The 18,168-nt window shown below is 38.7% G+C and overlaps 1 protein-coding gene across 1 annotated transcript in view; it reads right to left on the reverse strand.

Moving 5' to 3' along the window:
* The window catches only part of LRP1B (LDL receptor related protein 1B), a 1,293,242-nt gene that overhangs the window by 432,774 nt on the left and 842,300 nt on the right, over positions 1-18,168 (reverse strand). The window contains 4 exon segments of the mRNA XM_043525164.1: positions 7,907-8,001; positions 8,570-8,744; positions 13,153-13,380; positions 14,835-14,966. Of these exon segments, the coding sequence (XP_043381099.1) occupies positions 7,907-8,001; positions 8,570-8,744; positions 13,153-13,380; positions 14,835-14,966 (630 nt within the window).

The raw sequence follows: 18,168 nt of genomic DNA on the forward strand, positions 1-18,168 counted from the left end.
ACACAGAAGAAAGATGATGCCAAACCAAGCCTAGATCTTGGACAAAGCCACTGTCAGCCAGAAATTTGCTGAGTTTCTGCAGATGACAGCTCCTGAAGAATCTTCAGGAACACAGACTCAGGTCTATAGGGAAGTCCCTGAACATTCAAATATCCCTTTGGTAAATCCTCTAATGTTCTGCCTAAGGGACTTGGAGTGTTACCCCAATAGCCAGGGGGGATGGTAGTTCTCCTACTCACCTCCATTATTAGTTTCCCCATGAAAGTCTCCTGTCAAAAATGCATAGCTAGAGACTTTAGCTGTCTGTCAGAGGCTATTTTCTACCAGGGAGATGCTACTCCAAAACCAATAAACAATTCATGTGGGGTGCTCAAAAAGAACTTTGAAGGGCAGGAACAGAACCCAGATCACAAGTCCCAGTCTAGGGTCTTTACCACAAGACCAGCTATCCTCTCATAGCCTTCTTTCTCCCACACTCCTGCTTCTCTAAGAAAGCATTCAGTCACAGCTTCTCTCACAGTTCAGCCAGAACCTGCAACATTTGGCTGTAAGAGAGTGTGACATGACATTGTGAGTACCTCCTGATACCAGACGCGTCAGTGAAGCATCTCTGACCGTATTTCCTTGGCTCATCTGGTTTTAGTCTTGTTTAGTATGTTATCTCTTGTGTTCAGAAATTGTGTCTTCCTGTGCCTGTGGAAGGAGTTTAGTGTATTGTAGGAACATATCAGGTCCCTGATGATTCTCTTACACCTGTCAGTAGCCTTTCATACCACACACAATGAGGCGCTGATGACAGGGCTGCATACTATATCAACAGTAAACAGTTATGTTGCATTCGATCCATCTTTCTTTCCTTCAGAAGACTCAGAGAGAAGGTTAAGATGATTGTTTAATTATGAGAAGTGCCACATGATTCCTATTCTATCATCTCTCCTGTTCAATGCCTATATGAAACTACTGGGGGAATATAAGGAGATGATTTAGTGTATAGTGTTATAAGTATGCTAATAGAAAAGGAGTACTTGTGGCACCTTAGAGACTAACAAATTTATTTGAGCATAAGCTTTCATGAGCTACAGCTCACTCAGTATGCTAATGGCTCTCAGTTGTGTCTCCATTTCTTTAGATCTAGACAGAACAGTGGTTCGACTTGCACAATCTACCAGAGATCACATATTGGATGATCCCCCCAGTGTTGTGATTCAACTGATATAAAGACAGAGGTAATTGTGATGAGTTGGAGAAACAAGAGTTGCAGGAGATAAGAGTTAATTTTGGCTTCTTTGATAGAGGCGTTTGCTTTATTTTTACTACCAATATTCATAATCTGAGGACCTAATGGTTCCTTGGGTCCTTCTGAATGTTCATAGTGGCCAATATCCCCCCGCTTTTACTTTTGCTTTCTCTTTCTCCATTTTTCTTCTTCAGTAGAATTGGAAGGTATCTGTATTATTTGTAATATTTTCTACACCTGCCACTCCCAATCCTCAGCAGAATAACCCAAGGAGGAGGGCAGCATTGGTAATGCTACCTGTTCCTCTTGGGGATTGAATTTCCCCCTCTGGTATAGCTGTACCCACAAATAAATAAAAAACTTGAATTTCTACAATGACCCTCCACACCACACACACACTATTTAATGTGTGGTGTACCACAAAACCCTTTCAATGGAAAATGCTTCAATTTGGAAACGAGAATATTTTGGATTTCTGCATTATCCCGATTAAGGAGGACACTCTTTGGCAATCTTTACAGCAACTTTCTTAGGTAAGATGATTCTGGAGATCTAGTAAACAGGAAAGAAAAGGGAACATTTGTTATCTAATTTAAAACCAATTTTATGTATGAAAACCAACCATATGGATCAATTTAATTATGCCTCCATCCTGGTGAAATATTGTTTGGAAGAATGTTTGCCACTCCTCCACCAATCTGCACTTCTATGCAACTTGAACCCACCATCTTTTAGGCCAGTGTTTCCCAAACTTGGGATGCCGCTTGTTCAGAGAAAGCCCCTGACAGGCCTGACCGGTTTGTTTACCTGCCGCGTCCGCAGGTTTGGTCGATCGCGGCTCCCACTGGCTGCGGTTTGCTGTGCCCAGCCAATGGGGGCTGTGGGAAGTGTTGGCCAGTACATCCCTCGACTTGTGCCACTTCCCACAGCCCCCATTGGCCGGGCACAGCAAACCGTGACCAGTGGGAGCCGCGATCGGCCAAACCTGCGGACGCAGCAGGTAAACAAACTGGCTGGGCCCGCCAGGGGCTTTCCCTGAACAAGCGGCGTCCCAAGTTTGGGAAACACTGCTTTAGGCAATAAATTCAAGAAGTTTTTTGTAAACTAAATACCCCTATGGCAATCCATTCATACATGAGTTTATCATTCTCTGGATATTCTGTCCTCTTAACATTCTAATGATGGTCTTAATGCCTGTACCCATAAACAACTGATTGAAATTGAAATTAGAATAAATTAATAATTACAGCAGGTGGCAAAATTGGAGAGGGGATTTCTATATTGGATATATTGGACTGACAAATGCAAGTTTGATTTTAATATATTTGGACATATATTTGCCCGGTGTGAATTTTGATTTAAATATGAAAATAGCTCCAATTAGTAAATTTAAATCCAAGTGTAAACAGCTCTGAGTACTTAGTACAACTGAAACCAAACAATAAATAGTAATTGGGAATGTTTAGTTTAACAATGGATTGCTTGGAATGCTGCTTTCTTCTTAAAAGAAACAAAGTTATTCAGCCAAAACTGCCTGAAGGCTTCAATTACTCACTCTGTAGCAGTACAAACTCATAAAATGCAAGTTTACTGTTTTGATAAGATTATGATAAACTTCTCTTTCAAGAATGTTGCACACATAGTTTCGAAGACAAGCCAGCAACATAAGCCAGTCTATTACTGGGTCTTCTTTTCACCAAATAAAAACAACTCCAGTGAATCTGCACATAAAATATGTTCAAATAGTAACAGAAAGAACCAGACAAAACAAAAGAATATTTCTGAGCACTGCTGCAATTCAGAGTTCCATTCAGGATGTTACAAAGGCTTTTCTCTGACTTAACCAAAAGTTTCAGAACTCTTGTAAGGAAGCCAGGTTTTGTGAAATTACAGCCCAGTTTTAAAATCAATTCTCATTATAATTGCTCAATGGCTACTAGCTAGGAGGGGAAGGGATGGTGTCCCTAGCCTCTGTTTGCCAGAAGCTGGGAATGGGCAACAAGGAATGGGTCACCTGATGATTACCTGTTTGTTCATTCCCTCTAGGGCACCTGACATTGGCCGCTGTTGGAAGACAGGATATTGGGCTAGATGTGACCCAGTATGGCCATTCTTATGTTCCGTATGCTAATGCTTTACTTCTTTGAACAAATCATTCTAGAGCACTGTAATGGGGGCCCTCACCCTTGGTGCACCCTGCTGTGGTCCTATGCAGTGCTAAAATTAAGTTTCTGCCTGAGTTTCCCCTACTGGGCACCCAGTAAATCCAATAAGGCTTATGTATACTGAACTGTGTACTTTCAGCGATCTAGTTTATATAATCTAAAGGCAGAGAATTACATAAATAGGCCTCCGCCCCAGTACCCTCGCTGGAGGGGGGGAGGGACTCAGTTAACCGTAGTCTATTAACCCCACTTATGTCCATGTCTCATACAAGTGAGGCCTTGTTGACCCAGAACCCTCTTCCGGAGTCCAGGCCTCTGTCGTTAGCTGGGAAAGGGTCTCTCCTCTTGAGTCATGGTCCCCACAGGGGTCAAACAGTGATAACCCTTCCTCAGAACAGCACACAATTCCTTTGATCTGAGGCTCACATGCTTCCTAGTAAAGTCCTTTGATGGTTTTGCTGAGCCTTGGCATTCGTAGTTCTTCCCTTTCAGAGTCTCCCCCACCTAGGAGCATTCTTCCATGGCTTCCTTTCCTGGTGAACTCCCTGAGAAGTCCTCCCTTTGGAAACTTTGTCTTTCTGTATTCTGGGGACTGTTCCTCTGCCCAGGAAGCTCTTTTCTCTAGAAGACCGCACTGGAAGTAGCTTCCTAGCTAGCTCCCCTGGGGAATTCTTTCCCAGGTACTTCCTCCCTGTGTTCTCTCCTGCCTGAGGCCACATCCTGTTATAAGACCCAGCTGTTCCTGAACTATTTAACTACTGCCCAGCTACACAGGCAATCAGTTATCCCCAGGTGGATCTGGGTTGGCTCTTTCTGTAGCAGAGCTTGTCACCGGCAAGCTGACAACATGACCACCCTCAAGGGCCAGCTAACCTGTAACAAGCACACAAGAGAATACTAGCTAGTACTAAGTAATACGCAGGAGTTGGTTCAAGAAGTAACTATAGTTGAGCCAGTGAGTAATAATGAACCTAAATAATTACGCTCAACATCCTAGGGAGAAATATGCAAAATAACTAGTGTAGTGAAATGAACTTTTGAAAGAGGGATTTTTTTAAAAAAAAATGAGGATGCTAGACAAAGATTCTAAAGTAAAAAATAAAGAAATTGAAATTTTCTGCTTGGTTCCACCCTCATTTCCACAAAGGCATTACTCTAATGTGTGGCAAACCTCATCCCCAACTCAGCTCTACTGTTCTGCTCAGCCACTCTACCTGTTACTGATAAATTACAGTTGCTCTGTTGAGGCCCTTCTTCTCTCTAGTCATATAAGCTTGGCTTCCTTTGCTCCACTCCCATTCAGCTAGCACCACTGATTCTCTCTTGCAATTTAAAATACTAATGCACCTGACACCATTCAGCTCATACCCAACATTCCATGTTATCTTTGTCCAGTGAACATGGAAATTGCATTTTATGTTGTTTTTTTGTATAATGTTTTTTTTCTCATTTACCAAGACCTATGCTGTCCTTGTCTTCTCTCTTCACAACCATATCCTGATTTCCAAGAAACACGCTACTATTGTAAAAAGTACATTATAGGGAGTATGACAGCAAACCCCATATTAAAGGTGCCTAACACTTTGTACCTTAAAAAGGTTCTTGAGACCACTTTTTACTCTGAAATGTTGTAGAGGGAAAACTCCTAGGTTTGGAGGGAGTGTCTTTTTCTGGCATTGTGAAAATCCACACAGATTTGGCAGTTATAAGATGCTTAAAATCACCATTTTCCTCCTGTGACTTTAGTAGTACAGCTTGTTTCTGGTAGCATGCTACAGACCCTTCACCTTCTATAACACTGCACACATGCTTCACCATTTTGCTTCAGCATTTGATACAGAAATGCATGGGCAACATTCATTCTCACATTCACCAACTTTCAGGTGCATGTCTCCACAACCTTAATAACATTCTTCCAATGTTATATGTGTATATAATTTTTATTCTAAGTTATGTTTCCCTCTTTTGCTATATGTTGTTTTCCTGCTGTAATGGTCTTGCACTAACACATCCAATTACAGTTTAATCACTAGCATGATCCTACATGCCCATCGATAACACAAAGAGTTAATTTATTCATTCTAGATTAGTCTGTTATATATCTGTTATTGTTAGGTTACTAATAAAATATTTGGAGGGTTATTACTAAGAAAAAGTTTCCCACAATAGCTCACCCAGGACCTTATTATTTAACTAAGCACTGTCAACAGCAGTGGTTCTCAACCAGGAGTACGCATACCAGAGGTCTTGCTTAGATATTTCTACGCTCTTCTAGATATTTGCTTAGTTTTACAACAGGCTACATAAAAATCACTAGCAAAGTCATTACAAACTAAAATTTCATACAATGACTTGTTTACTCTGTTCTATATACTATACACTGAAATGTAAGTACAATATTTATATTCCAATTGATTTATTTTACAGTTACATGGTGAAAATGAGAAAGTAAGTAATTTTTCAGTGACAGCGTGCTGTGACACTTTTGTAGTTTTTTGTCTGATTTTGTAAGCAAGTAGTTTTTAAGTGAGGTGAAACTTAGGGGTAATGCAAGACAAATGAGACTCCTGATTTGTAGTCTGGATAAGTTGAGAGCCACTGGTCTGCAGGACATCTATCAGAAACTATTCAGATAACACTATGCCATTAAATGTTCTAAAATGTTCCTCATCTAAGGTTATTTCACTATTGAATGCACATGTGAAAATTCTCAAAAAACAAACAAAAAAATCAAACCAGTTACAAAAGATAATTATCCTAAATTAAGCCAAAGTTGTCAGACTGATCGTTGAGGTGGTGACTGATTTTGACCAATGTAGAGTAAATCTTTGTAACACTGGGGCTGCAGATGTGGCAATACTGCTGTACATCCAGCAGTGGGAGTATACCACTTTCCTTTCACCCACACATGCAGTTTAGCTTGCTTTGCGCCTTCGTTAATGCAAACTGCCTTTTTGCATGTCTTCTCAAGAAGGGCATATGACCCTATGATCATATTCGCAGTCAATGTAAAGTGTTCTGCACAATTCAGATAAACACTGAAGAAACTGCTGTAGTCCACATTTAGTCCACCTTTATAAGGTTGCAATCAAATAGTATCCTAATCTTGCATATTTATTCCCTTTCTATTTTTTATTATCTTGTATACCATAGCAGATTTAGCTCTTGAACTTACCTTTTTCTCTCCAAGTACATAATTTATCTCTGTGTCTCATGACACAGGTGAAACTATACAAGTGTGAGGGTAAAGGCTTGTTGAATATTTTCCATAGGAGGTTTATTCTCTGGATTGTGCAGTAAGATTTATTCCAGGATTTGGTAATAAAGTGCCTGAACTGAATCATCTCTAATTTATATTCTTAAAACGTAAAAGGTATCAAAAGAGAAATACCAAAGATTGGTTTCAGAATGAAAAGCACTTTGCATTTGCTTTAATGCCAATTTAATTATTTCAGTAATTTGTTCTCTTGCTTACTTTGCATATTCATGCTTACTAAATATGATACCATAAAACAATATGTGATAAAAACACACTAATTATAAGACTTATGTTCAAAAAGACAAAATGAATAATGGGATATTTAAACACCCAGAAGAAATGAAATCACCAGAAAGAAAACAGAATGACCACCATCACACAAGATAGGAATAAAACATGATAGCAGATAATTTTGTCAAAAAGAGTCATAATGTTAATAGTTTCTCAGATACTATATCCTAGCTAATATATCAACAGTATTAAAAATAAATGTTAACATATTACATCAATGGCACACATTAAGCAACATTAACATTTAGTAAAAAGCAGTTATATGTAGTACATTTACTTCTATTTCTATCCTTTTATATGAACTAAAATTTAAGGGGCAAATTCTCTTTCATCAAAAAGATGGGATTCTGAGCAGAGCTGTGGGCCACTTCCCTACCATTTCACACAGCACCAGAAAAGCGGCTCTGCTATTGAACACCACCTCTTCAGGGGGAACAAATGGGAGGGATTCATGAAGTCACATATCCAACACCTTCTGCAATCGGTGCAGGCAACCCTCTAGAGATATGTTCCAGACTGAGCATCGAGGGGTTGTGAGCCTCATGCTTGGGTTCCCCATATCTTTCCTTCCTATACCCATGACAGAAACACACCCATTAAACTATATTCAAAGACTTCCAAGGGTCTTTGTTGGATCCAAGAATATGCCTCTTGGACAATTAATTTCAACTTCAGCCTATATACTATTAATTACAGTCCTTTATGCAGTTCATACAGTTATAACAAATCTACTCTAATTCCCATTGACTCCAATGGACAGTGAACTCTGTCCAAATGCCTTAAAAGGATTAAATACAATAATGACACATACATGTATATTGCATATTCTATATTACTATATTTCTATATTACTGATACATACTACATGAAACACAGCACTTTAAATATCACATAAAATAATTTCATTATTAAAACAATTTTAAATAAAAAGGAATAGCATAAAGCAATATTTACCAACTGGGTCTTTTTGATTCTGAAAGAGTATTTTGCTGTTACTGCCATCCATGTTTGCCATATTAATTGTGTTCCCATCAGTCCAGTAAAGCTTCCTTAACAAGAAACAAGACTGATTGAAAATTTGGTTTCATATACGCCATGTTCTAAATGTGTCTGTTTTGAAAAGATGATCAAATGAATAATACATACAATGTTGTTACAGTATGAATGGTTGTACTACCTAGTTCATAAGGTTTGTTATAAAAGTCTTCTGTATTCAGTGCAAGAAATTCTGCACAAAAGTTCTGAAGCACATGCATTTAGTACAAATAAAATAGACATCAGCAAGTTTAGCACCTGTACTTATGCTTTTCCCCTAAGTTTAGACAAATGGTTGTTTGTGTGCACGCACGTACACACACACACAGACTTTTCTTTTCCCTTGCTGGCCTGCAATTATATAAGGCATGTTAATAAAATGTCAAAAATAATTGTAATAACATCTATCTGTATTATTAAGACTGAGAAAATGAGTTGTCAAATCCAAGTTGTTCAATTTTTTTCTTAGTAGTCCTAAAAATAAAAGCAAGTACTGAAAAGCTACCATACATAGTGACAAATACAAGGAATCTTTCCATATATTTTATGAAATCCCACCAGTTAAGAATAATCATACTTTACCCCCTGACAGGGTGCACTGCAAGACACTGGGGTTTATCGATTCCATGGATGATTGAGGTTTTCAAAGAACCATCTAAATGTGCCACATTAATTTGAGTTTCATCAAACTCCGAGCTAATCCAGTACAAATTTCGTGACACCCAATCCACTGCAAGGCCTCTAATACTCTGAATATCTGCAAAATGTGAAAGAGCAAATTAAAAGTGAATATAGGTTGTTCATTTGGTTTCCTTTCCAAATAAATTATTTTCTGTTTTAGGGAAAAATAATTTATATTTTAATTTGTTAGCAAAATTGTTCAAGATTGCAATCTCATTCACTTATCAACAATTGTTAAAGCATGAATAATTGTTAATGTTCTGATGAGCCAGATGAAAGCCTACAGCAACAATTAACACTGAAATTGCACTACACAGTCAACAGTTCTCAGCAAACACTGAGGAATAAAAAATAGACATCAATCGTATTATCCAAGGATAATAACCAACTATAAACTGTATAACTGTTAGTGCATTTTCCAGTTTAGGGGGAAAACATTATTTGTTTGGTTTTAATACCTCTGCAACAGGTGTGCTGTTTAAAAAGCGTCAGTTTGACAAACATGATTTGGAAAAAAATCACCCTCCCTTAACAGGTTCAGAAATTAATTTCTATTTTTAAAGTTAATTTATACAAAATCAATCATGATGTGTGATGAAACCTCATGCTCACTCTGAGGGGGATGATGGTTCATAGGCAGGCTGTTAAAAGGCCTCCTCAAACAATGAGCCCAACTGCACTGATTGATTCCATGGGAGTCCAGCACGGTTCCAGAAGTGCTGTTTCTCCCTATTTTCTCAGCGTCAAGGAGCTCCCTGGCACCAAAAATACAGATTCAGTGTCACTGGTCAGCACCAGAGCCAAAGAAAGCACTAAGGATGACTCCAAACCTGAGGGCTCCATGGCACCAGTAATGTAGGATGATAGATACAGCATTGCCAGTGTTGTAGTACCTAATTCCAGAACAGGACTCCAACTAGGATCTTGAAAAAGATGCTGGTCCCTGTAATGAAGGCTTCCGCTTGCTCCCTCTGTGGGACTTAGAAGCCAAGGATGGCATACTATGTGGCCCTGTACAGAACAAAGGCCTTGAACCTGGACCACATCCAAAGTTCTTACAGCCTCCTTCCTGAGACAAGCCAGCACCAAAGTCTACTATTCTTTTTTACAGGTTCAGACACAAAAACCTAGTAAACCAAGCACCAAACTGGGAATGACTAAGCTCAAGTTAGATGAGACACTGGATATGAACATCAAATTTAGGAAAACTATAGAGGCAAGAGACACACTTCTAGAATCCATATGTTTCAAGGTCTTACTTGGCCATGATGCCAGAGCTATCATTAGCAATCTAAAAACTACTATTGAAAAAAAAAAAAAAACCCTAAATCAATGCATACCCATAAAAAGGTATATTAGAGAAATCTGATGAAAGACCAGAGGTCCAGGGGCAGCACAGTTCTTCTGTCCACAACTGACTGAGAAAGAGAAGGGACTAAGGCAAGTGGAGCCACAAGACACTCTTATCATCTTGTTCCAAATGTTTGAAGCTACTCATATGGCCCAATATCACAACTTTCCGGTAGGCGCTGAAACTCTGCAGTATGAATCCTCTTTGCCCACAAGTGGGAATATGCAGAAAATACTTTAAAGTAAAACTGATTCTTGGTCTCCCTCCAAGATTTTGTCAAGCTGAGATTGCTAAACTGGCTATATGCTTGGAAATATTGCAGAAACTTGGAAACTTTTGCTCCTTTTGGAAATGGGGCTTAAAACTCATTGGTATCTGAGGAAGTTGAACACAATGACTGTCCCTGCTAAGTACCCTTGAATTGAATCCTTGTGCATTCAACCTTTTTGCTTTATCTCTGACATCAAAGAGCATATGCAGCTGATTTCAAGCCATGCTCTGGCATTATAGATTTTGCAAGCTTTTTTATTCAGGTCAAATTGCATCTGGTGTATAAAGGAAAGGTAATTTGCAATATGAACTGTAGCCCCTGCCGAAGACAGATAGATATAAAGAGAAAGACAATACATTACTCATCAAATTCATTGACAAGTTTTGCATTTTTTATTAAATAGTTTATACAACAACTCAATTTTTTCTGGCATTCAGCCACTTTTGCTGATAAACTCTTTTTTTCTAGAAGAATTCCAGCACCTCAGTTCAGGTCCAACATATAGAACTGAGAGTCTGTGTGGTTTTTGATCTGGCCACTGTTGACTCCATCACCAGATTCATGAAGACAGTGGGAAACAGAGCAACATTCTCCCTAAAACACATATATCAGCGAACTTAGCAACATCCAAAATTAAATGAAAATGCTGCCATTTCTTCACCAGTTGATCCAGAAAATAATACAAATACACAGCAGGCATATTGCAAAGGAGAGCATGGTCTCTCTACTTGTCATAATTTGTCTTTGGGATTGTCTGGAGACAGGGCCGGCTCCAGGCACCCGTGAAGGAAGCAGGTGCCTGGGGCAGCAATAGAAAGGGGCGGCACTTCCTGAGTTATTGGGATGGCACGTCCAGGTCTTCGGCAACAATTCAGCGGCGGGTCCTTCATTCCCTCTTTTCCTCTTCGGCGGCAATTCGGCAGCAGCTCAATCGGGTTTTTCTTTTTTCTTTTTTTCTTCGCCGCTTGGGGTGGCAAAAAACCTGAAGCTGGCTCTGTCTGGAGAGGAGCTAAAGAAAAGCCTTCAATATTACTTATTTGATCATAAAAATGAGAAAAGGTAGAACCCTCAACAGAAGTGCTATTATCCTTGTACTGTTCTTGTTTGGATTTTGCCTCTGAGGAGTCAACCATCACTTCAGTTTCCAAATAGATACATATTCCTACAGAAAGTCCTCATTAGACTGGCCCTCCTGATTTCAAGCAGGTGGTTTGGAATGATGTGTTCATACAGAGGAGAGGAGACCTGCTGCTGAACAGGAGACCTGCTGTTCCCAGTACAGGAATTGACACTGGTTGCACCAAAACTGCCAATGAAGCCAACAAATGGAGTAACATCAGTACTGGTGAATATTGATGCTGAGTAGGTGGAGACAGCAGAGTTCAGAACCCAGAGTCAATGTAGTCTCTGCATCCACAGTGATGCTTCACAACAGCACAGTGCAATCTACTTATGTGCTATCAAATCTGAAAATATTTCTGTTGTTGCCTCCTGGAATGTACGAGCTTTGTGTAACACAAACAGGAATCAAATGCTGAGAATTTAGTGACTGGAACTTCTCAAGGCAAGCAGAGTGCTCTTCAGGGCCAATACCTCACTTAGGTAGGGGGGGGAAAAGAAACATGTCACTCTTCAGTACTAGAAGGATGGCACACAAGAATGGAGGGCACTGATACCTCAACTCAGCTCAGGACATCCCTACATCTTTGTGAGGAGAATTATTTGCAGGATGGCAGGGGAACCATCAGTCTAGGCTTTCCCTGGACCTGCACCAGAGTGGTTGATGTCAAAATGCTTGATGCTCCCCACTGGAGATCAACTTTTGTGAAGCACAGCGAGCCCAGTAAGCATTAGGAATATCAGTATTTCTAAAGAAGGATATTGGTGTTTCTACAGAAGGATGAGGAGTACAACTGAGGATGCATTATGCACCTAGCCAATCATGATTCTTTTCTGGAAAAATGACTTAGTAGTTGTTCATGTACACACTTACGTCATTTAAGAAAAATACTGTCTTTTTATCAGTTTCCTTTGTCTACTGTCATAAGAAGAGCTGGCCAATAATGAAAAGAGAGAAAAACCAATACAGCATGGAAGTATCAATCAGCCAGAAAACTGACACAGGCCAAGTGTAATGGAAGGAAACAGGATCAAAAGGTTGCACTCCTCAACAATTAACGTTCATTGTTGAGGAGTGCAACCTTTTGATCCAATCAGTTGAAGCCTGGACACACTGGAAGAAAGAATCAGGTATATTAATCATGATGATATCACAAACATTCTAAAGCCCATATAGAGTACAATGCTTGAAGGTGTAAACTATGCAGGCATCACCCCAAAGGTACTGCCACTTTGTATTTTTTGTATTTGAAATTTGGGTTGTGGTTCACAAAATATATCTGAGTGGGGACAATTAGGCAAGAACAATGGTCCAGAGGGAGCTCATCTTTTCTGCCCAAAGTCAGTGTAACTGACCATGAAATGGAGCATAAAAATGCATGAAATGTAAAGCTATTTTCAGTACACTATTTTTTTCCTGCTTTTTGTTTTTAATTTTCTCCTTTCTAACTTTTCTAGGAAGGCAGCATTTATTCTGTTAGATAGAACAAATTTATATTTTTAATAAATATTATATATCCCAGCTAAATCTTAATTATATTTGAAAGCATATATGTTTTATGGTCTTACTAAATTAGTATTGGCCTATTAATAAACATTATTATTCTGCTCCAATTTTCTGTAATCCATTTAAAATACAAATCACAAGAAATGTGGACACATTTAAATATTCCATAGTTAGTACACATGCATATTTATTATAATGAATGACTACTACTTTTAAATAAACATCATGTTGTTCACCTCTTGAGATAACTGTTTCCAAACCAGTGCCATTAATGAAAGCACGCTTGATGGTTTGTGTTTTTACATCAGTCCAGTACAAGCGTTCCTCTGCTGAATCAAAATCTATGACAGTGACATCATCAATGTCAGGGACTGTGAAGGCAGTGATGAAGTTGAAGTATGGATTCTCTATATCCACACCTCTTATTTCTGAACGTCTTGCATATAAAAGAAATTTCTTCATTTCTGTACAAAAAAAGGAAAATATTTTCTTCCTTAATTACAACTGACTGGATTCAAAGTTATCGCCTAAATATTGTTTTACAAATTTTAAGCAAAGTTTGTATCAATGATGTAAGAACAATATCTTGTATGCAAATCTGTGGATAAAATGTGTAGCAAGCTACTATAGAGAAGTAATACGTATTAATTTACACATATTTAAAATCTTTTCTTAATCGATTATATCAATGTAGTCTTGAAGGATTCCAAAGAAAGAACAGACTGAAAGTAGTATTTTAAAACGATTAGCTCCCTGAGGCCAGGTCTACAGTACAAACTTACATCAGTATTACTATGTCACTCGGGGGTATGAAAACCCCTAAGTGATGAAGTTATACTGACCTAATCCCGGTGTAGACAGCACTATATCGATGAGAGGACTTCTCCCATCAACATAGTTAGCGCCTTTTGCAGAGGAGAATTAATTATGCCAATGGGAGCTTTTTAAGTGTAGACCTGCCCTAAGTGTTATAATAATCTAGTTCTTTATTTGCATATCTTTGTAATACCAAATGGCATTTGAAATCTCAGGAAAATCACTGATGTACATCAGGAAAGAATTATAAATAGAGGTAGTTACAAGAAGCTCTCCAATGTCTGCACTGGTTACAAATAGATGAGACAGAAGCATGGGGAGAACAAAGAAGGGGCCCATTGTTCAGCTGAATCCACTTACAAAATACATAATAATAATGTTAATATATGATACATGAATAGAATATATCAAGGACAAAACAGAACCTGTTTTCCTTGTCTCTAAACTACTTAAAATGTTTTAGAGAAATGCGTCAGTGTACGAATTGCAGAGGTAAATTTTGTTTTCTTTAACACATTTTGGTATAGCAAAATATTATTCTAGAGATTTCCTATTTAGGTACTGCAAAGAAGAGTGCATTAAAAGCTTTTACAAATAATGAACACAATTATTTGACATTTCTGGGGCTATTATAAAGCTTTGCTTATAATCTTTATAAGCACACACACACGCCCCCTGCAAAGCTAGCTGTTTTATGCGTGTTCTTCATTTTAGTTCTTAATCCCCAAAAATTATGCTAAGAAGACTTCAGAAGAAGAGCAGGTAGAGATTAGAGCTATTAAGTATTTTTTATGTCATCATTTTCTGATGCTGCACTTTACACTTATAAATCTTCCTGTACTACAGAGATAAGTTCTACTAACACACGACATACATAAGCAACAGAAAAAATGAACGTTTATAAATATCAAAGTTCCACACACTGCATACATTAGAATAATTTATCCGCTCTCAAAAAAGTAGGTGTACCTTCAAAATTATCACTAAAAAGCACTGTACAGACTATTTTTAAGATTATTAAGCTCTATTCTGTCCAGTTTAAAATTTTAATGCTAATAAAATCAGAGAAAATTTGGTTCCCACGAAAAAATAAGAAACTTACCATAACAGGTTTTCTTATCTATGGACAATTTCATCAGATGAGGGCATGTACACGCAGCACTTCTATTGTGATTGATCAGACACATATGAGAACACGGACCTCTGCCATTGTTAGCAGCACAAGGATTAGGAGCTGGAATTATATAATGAGATATTAATACTGGATAGAATAAAGAGTTTAAATAAAAACAACCTCCTGGGGCCAGGAATCAATCTTCCATCAATGCGCAGAGAATGTAACCATACAACTCCTTTTAATGTCATTTATGTCATGGTGTTTATCGACGTCTATCATAAATGATTACAAAGCACTTTACATACATAAATAGAGATCACTTCATCCATTGCTGAAAACAAAACAAAAAAATATTGGGGAAAGAAACAGTCAACCAAGGTACATAAGCAACACCACCACACAGACATAGACACAGATACACACACAAACACAGACACAGACACACACACACACACACACACAGAGGAAGGGAAGGGAACAACAACCTCTTCAACTGAAATTGCAAAGAGAATGGTAAACAGCAGAAGGAGGAATTTGGTCTGAATACAGGGTTTAAAACCAGGTATATTTGTAATATATACATAAGGTTTTAATGACTGAATATCTTCAAGGTTTTTATAAAACCCTACTGTACAATGCAGGAAAATGCTCTTTTATTTCTTAAAACAATCAGCATCAAGAAACATTTTCCAAGAAAAAAAGATGTCTTCAATATATTTAAAGTAATGAAATCTATAACACTCTGAAAATATCATTTTTGTCAAACATCTATATACTCCTTTTTGAAAAATAAAAAGGTAGACCTATTAAATAAATAAATACACTATAAGAAATATGGAAAGTATGCAACATCACTAAAGAAAACCTAAAGGCGCCCAAGTTCTGTCATAAAATGGTGAAAGTTCTCAGGTGCTCAGCCAATTACTTTTTTCCCCCTCAGTGGCTGCCATCTTGTGCTCCAGAATCTTAAGCTTTTGTTTAAAGGGACAATAAAAAGGTCTCTAGCTCTTATCATTGTAGAAAACATTCATAATGTACCACTGATGTAAATTAATACTGTCATGTATGCCTACGTCAGCAGAAAGGATCAGGAATAGTCAGCATGGATTCACCAAGGGAAACTCATGCCTGACTAATCTAATTGCCTTCTATGATGAGATAACTGGCTCTGTGGATGAGGGAAAAGCAGTGGACGTGTTGTTCCTTGACTTTAGCAAAGCTTTTGACAGAGTCTCCCACAGTATTCTTGCCAGCAAGTTAAAGTATGGGCTGGATGAATGGACTATAAGGTGGATAGAAAGCTGGCTAGATTGTCGGGCTCAACATGTAGTGATCAATGGCTCCATGTCTAGTTGGCAACCGGTATCAAGTGGAGTGCCTCAAGGGTCGGTCCTCGGGCCGGTATTGTTCAATATCTTCATTAATGATCTGGAGAATGGCGTGGATTGCACCCTCAGCAAGTTTGATGATGACATTAAACTGGGAGGAGAGATAGATACGCTGGAGGGTAGGGATAGGATACAGAGGGACCTAGACAAATTAGAGGATTGGGCCAAAAGAAATCTGATGAGGTTCAACAAGGACAAGTGCAGAGTCCTGCACTTAGGATGGAAGAATCCCACGCACTACTACAGACTAGGGACCGAACGGCTAGGCAGCAGTTCTGCAGAAAAGGACCTAGGGGTGACAGTGGACGAGAAGCTGGATATGAGTCAACAGTGTGCCCTTGTTGCCAAGAAGGCCAATGGCATTTTGGGATGTATAAGTAGGGGCATTGCCAGCAGATCGAGGGACGTGATCGTTCCCCTCTATTCAACATTGGTGAGGCCTCATCTGGAGTACTGTGTCCAGTTTTGGGCCCCACACTACAAGAAGGATGTGGAAAAATTGGAAAGCATCCAGAGGAGGGCAACAAAAATGATTAGGGGGCTGGAACACATGACTTATGAGGAGAGGCTGAAGGAACTGAGATTGTTTAGTCTGCAGAAGTGAAGAATGAGGGGGGATTTGATAGCTGCTTTCAACTACCTGAAAGGGGGCTCAAAGAGGATGGATCTAGACTGTTCTCAGTGGTAGCAGATGACAGAATGAGGAGTAATGGTCTCAAGTTGCAGTGGGGGAGGTTTAGTTTGGATATTAGGAAAAACTTTTTCACAAGGAGGGTGGTGAAACACTGGAATGCGTTACCTAGGGAGGTTGTGAAATCTCCTTCCTTAGATATTTTTAAGGTCAGGCTTGACAAAAGCCTGGCTGGGATGATTTAGTTGGGGATTGCTCCTGCTTTGAACAGGGGACTGGACTAGATGACCTCCTGAGGTCCCTTCCAACCCTGATATTCTATGAAAGCCTGACACAACAGTGAAAAGATGTGAACTGCGTCTATTGAACTGTGTCAGTGAAAGGGTGTGAACTATGTCTTACTATGGTACTAAATCTGTAGTCCAATTATGATGATTTAAAAGTGAACAATTGACTATTTCACTGGTGATCGAAGCACATAAAAGAAGGATGATCATATTATGAAGATCTGTATAGTCACTTGTGATTGTAAACCACAACTTAGGCTGCAAGCTGTGTTTAGGAAAGTACTGATAGTTTCCCCCCACTCAATTTGACCTCTCTGCATACCAGCACAGTAGCTGCTGAAAAGCTTTGTCACATATTTCCAAAAATGCCAAATGTTTTATATTATTTTCAGGGGTCTCCTAAGCCAATCCTAGTTTAAAGAGAAAGTACCTCAAATAATATCAATTCTGAATTCAAATAACATAATTCACTGTAGATTACATTATTGCTAAGTAGACTTTTCACAGGTAACACAATTCAAGAAATCATCACTCTTTTCAAAATAAACTTAAACAGCCCTTTGGTTCAAATAATGTTGCGTGGATGTAAACAGCTGCCAAAAGAAATTGCTTGCAGTGAGCAAGTTTTGTTGGTCCTAACCCCCCCAGAAATTATGCTACATATTATAGACCATCTATTGGCACCTTAACTATTTACATGTATATAGATATAGAGATTTCCAAAACAGCATACCCTAGGACAATGCAGGGTTTTTTGTGACAGAACACACCCCTGTATTCACACCCTACATAGTATTGTAATAATCTTTGTACAAAGCATGACCTTTAAGGTATCATTTGAAAACTCATGATTTGCTGGTCAGTATTTGATGGTAAAATGTGTGTGGCAACATTGTATGCGAGCTATAAGATTCCCTTGTATGGTGTTATTAACACGTTCCAAACCCACAGCCCTGCCCAAACAGAAGTTGGCAAAAAGGTCTGTCCTAAACAAAGGAATGTGTGCTCTGGTA

The sequence above is a fragment of the Chelonia mydas genome, chromosome 11 (assembly GCF_015237465.2).
Source record: "Chelonia mydas isolate rCheMyd1 chromosome 11, rCheMyd1.pri.v2, whole genome shotgun sequence".
Taxonomy (NCBI): Eukaryota; Metazoa; Chordata; order Testudines; family Cheloniidae; genus Chelonia; species Chelonia mydas.